Source organism: Chelonoidis abingdonii, chromosome 1, assembly GCF_003597395.2.
Source record: "Chelonoidis abingdonii isolate Lonesome George chromosome 1, CheloAbing_2.0, whole genome shotgun sequence".
Lineage (NCBI taxonomy): Eukaryota > Metazoa > Chordata > Testudines > Testudinidae > Chelonoidis > Chelonoidis abingdonii.
In genome coordinates, this window is record NC_133769.1 from 361,641,730 (window position 1) to 361,645,188 (window position 3,459).

A 3,459-nucleotide genomic window follows, 5' to 3' on the forward strand; every position below is an offset into this window, starting at 1 on the left:
GTATTTCTCCTTGACGCAAAGCTACCCCTTTTGTTGATTTTAATTTCCTGTAAGCCATGTCGTCAGTCACCCCTACCTCCGTCAGAGCAAAGGCAAACAATTGTTTCGCACAAAACCGGACGAGGAGTGATGAGGACATAGACATGGTTATAGACTCCTCACAAAGTACAGGCCGAGCAATGTGCCCTGGCAATGTGCACATCATGCTGGTGAGCTCTGCATGAGCTCTGCCTGGTCACCTGTGCTGATCAGCACGCCACGCTTGCCAAATAGAAATGAAATTCAAAAGTTCGTGGGCCTTTTCCTGTCTGCCTGGCCAGTGCATCTGGGTTGAGAGCGCTGTCCAGAGCGGTCACAATGGAGCACTATGGGATAGCTCCCGGAGACCAATACCGTCGAATTGCGTCCACACGACCCCAAATTGGACCCAGCAAGGCCGATTTCAGCGCTAATCCCCTCGTCGGAGGTGGAGTAAAGAAATCGATTTAAAGAGCCCTTTAAGTCGAAAAAAAAGGCTTCGTCATGTGGACGGGTCCAGGGTTAAAAAGAGGTAATGCTGCTAAATTCGACCTAAAGTCATAGTGTAGCCCAGGCCTCAGTTTTTGTTTGAAAGCAGCATCCCTTGGCCATACAAACGCTGTCAAATAAGAGCTTCGTTTTAATTTGTTCAGTGGTGGCCACAAACAGGCTTTCACCTTGTTATGCTTTATGTCTTGACACTGCAAGCTTGGTTGTGGTGTTGTGGGAGCCGTGTTGGTCCCAGGAGACAAAGTAGGTGAAGTCACATTTTTTGGTGGGAGGGACAAGCTTTTGAGCTACACAGAGCACTGCATCAGGTGTGGAGAAGGTAAATACAAAGTAGGACAGATTGTTAAGCCTCAGGGGGTCACATATGCTGTAGCAGACCACTTAAAATGAAGTGGGTAATTAACACCACTGCAGAGGTTATCAGGCAGCAGAGCGTGTTACTGAGGGCAGGTCTACACTTAAAATGCTGCTTTGGCGCACTGTAGCACTTTAATGAAGACACTCTAAGCCAAAAGGAGAGAGCTTCTCCCGTCGGCATAGTTAATCCGCCAGACAATGAAAGGGTTAAATAATTACATCTGGGGAGAGAAATGAAGAAGTAGAGGCAAAGGACATAAATTTGGTTTTAGCTGAGATCTGCCATAAAATAGGGAGTTGAGGTGGCGTAGAGATACAAGGAGACTGTTCCAACTGGTAAGAGTTGCAAAGGAGAAGGCTCTTTCACCAACAGTGATTGCATAAAGGTAAAAAAAAAATGCTAGATGGGCAGAGAAAAGAGGCGGGGAAGCAGAGAGAGGAACATTCCGTGAGGAAGCAGAAGCAAGAGGCTTGTAAATACAAGAACAAATGGATCCTCAAGTGAAAGATATTGTTAAAAATTAAATTACTAATTACTGGAAGCTTTTACTAAAGTCAAAGATGGTTGATAGCACCCACAGAGACGTAGCACCAACAGCAGGAGGGACAGGAGTTGATCCAGGGGTTAATTTCTTTCAAGAGTCATAAAAACAGACAAGTGCTGTGCTATGTAGATGAAATTCACCCCTGTGCAGAGGGTTATGGCATCGCTGGCATCCTACTCGAACACTTAGGACATAACTGATGCACAGATCTTGTGCTGGCTCCCTGAGGACAGGTGAATTTCACCCGTAGGTGAGGAGATGTCATAGCCTGGGATTCAGATTTTGTGTTTCCTGCAGCTGGTCAGGAAATGATTCTCCTTTTCTGTTGAATATAATTTTGATGAAAAAAATTTTTTATCAAAAGTTTGTTTGAAAATTTTCCTGGTTGTGGATTTTAATTTTAATGGAAAATGTTGGGTTTACAACTGTTGGATTTTTTTGGTTGGTGAAAACAAAACAAAGTTTTGCTTGCTTTTTTCTCCCAAAATCCCTGCAAATTTTTTAACAAAAATGGAGTCTTTAAAAAATTTCTGATTGATCAAAAAGCCATTTCCCCACCACTAAAAGTTTTGATGGGAAATTTTCCACTATCTCTAGTATTTGCCTTCAGGGGCTAATGAAGAAGAGAAGCAGAGGTGTAGCTACCAGTGCTTGGTACACATTGCAATATGGGTGAATCCTAAAAAACCCTCACATAATTGATAGCTGTACAGTAGAAGGGATGTGTTAAACAAGGGCTTTAATGTATATATTGTGGTGCAATATAGAGCAAATGGTGCAATGCAATCCCAAGATGAGTGGCGATTGTAGAAAACATTGGACTCTTTACATTTGACACTCACCTAGCTGCTTCTCATACAGGTAAGCTCGCTGACAACAATGCTTGCGTGCTGCAATGGGAAACCAAAAGTTTATTGTGACATCCAGTAAACCTGCACGTTCCTCTATCTCTTTACATATGAATTTTCATCATAAGAATAATTGCATGTAAGAGTCAGGAATCTCTCCTTGGGCTTTCGAGAGCAGAGGTGAAGCAATATAGATTTAAGAGGCACTGAGGTCAGACCAGATTTTCAAAAGGGCTCAGCATCCACAGTGATCAGATTTTCAGCCTCCCAGTGGCGACTTTTGTTTCAGTAGGCCCAGATCCGAGTAGGAGTTTTCCGATTGACTTCAATGGGCAATGGATCAAGCCCAATGGAAGCTGTTGGATGCTGAGTTCTGGCAAATCTGGCCCCATATGTTTATGGCACAGGGTTTTCAGCATGCAAAATATACAGCAGGGGAAGGGCCATCCAATGAGATGTCCGCTAAGAAAGGGAGTCGGCTTAGTTTCCACAAGCCACCCATTTTCCCGTTGTTTTAATTTCTGCCTCCTGTTTCTTTTTGAACCCTAGAAATGAATTCAGACCTTGGATAGACGTCAACAGAGTTAAGCTTATAAAAGCTAAGTCCCAGTACAAGCCCCCGGACGAGAAAGTGAGCCACGAAACCAGTTACAGTTCTCAGTTCAAGGGGGAGCCCAACAAGCCTGTACTAGCCGATAACAAATTCATCGATCGCAGGAGGATACGCAGCCTGTACAGTGAGCCCTTCCAAGAATCTTCAAAGGTGAGAAATACAGCGTAAGGGGACAAGGGCCAGCAGGTGCCTGCAGCAGCGCATGGCTATGAAGACTTCACAGCACCACTTAGTTTCATTCCACTTCCCATGGCTTAGTCATTTCTGGCCGAGAACCCTATTAGGAATCATTCTGACACCCCAGTCAGAAGCATGGGGCCAAATCCTAAGCTGGTGTAGATCAATATAACTGCACTGAAGTCAGTGGTGGGATGCTGGATTGCTACAGGTGCAAGATCTGGCCCCAGGACAATCTCTTTCAATTCACATTTCCCTGATCTCTAAGGTAGACTATTCACATGCATCTGATGAAGTGGGTATTCACCCACGAAAGCTCATGATCCAAAACGTCTGTTAGTCTATAAGGTGCCACAGGATTCTCTGCTGCTTTTACAGATTCAGACTAACA

The 3,459-nt window shown here is 44.3% G+C and overlaps 1 protein-coding gene and 1 long non-coding RNA gene across 4 annotated transcripts in view; one reads left to right on the plus strand and one right to left on the minus strand.

The window, feature by feature from the left end:
* MAP6 (microtubule associated protein 6) overlaps positions 1-3,459 on the plus strand; it is a 69,102-nt gene that overhangs the window by 60,595 nt on the left and 5,048 nt on the right. Inside the window, exon 2 of the mRNA XM_032796781.2 lies at positions 2,828-3,041. Coding sequence (XP_032652672.1) covers positions 2,828-3,041 — 214 coding nt within the window. The remainder of the gene's footprint in view (positions 1-2,827; positions 3,042-3,459) is intronic.
* Positions 1-3,459, minus strand: part of LOC116834575 (uncharacterized) — a 48,905-nt gene that overhangs the window by 15,324 nt on the left and 30,122 nt on the right. For 2 of the 3 annotated variants that reach the window (XR_004375987.2, XR_004375985.2), the window contains exon 2: positions 2,273-2,320. The exons of the other annotated variant lie outside the window; for it this stretch is intronic. This is a non-coding gene — a long non-coding RNA (uncharacterized LOC116834575). The remainder of the gene's footprint in view (positions 1-2,272; positions 2,321-3,459) is intronic. 3 annotated transcript variants of the gene reach the window in all.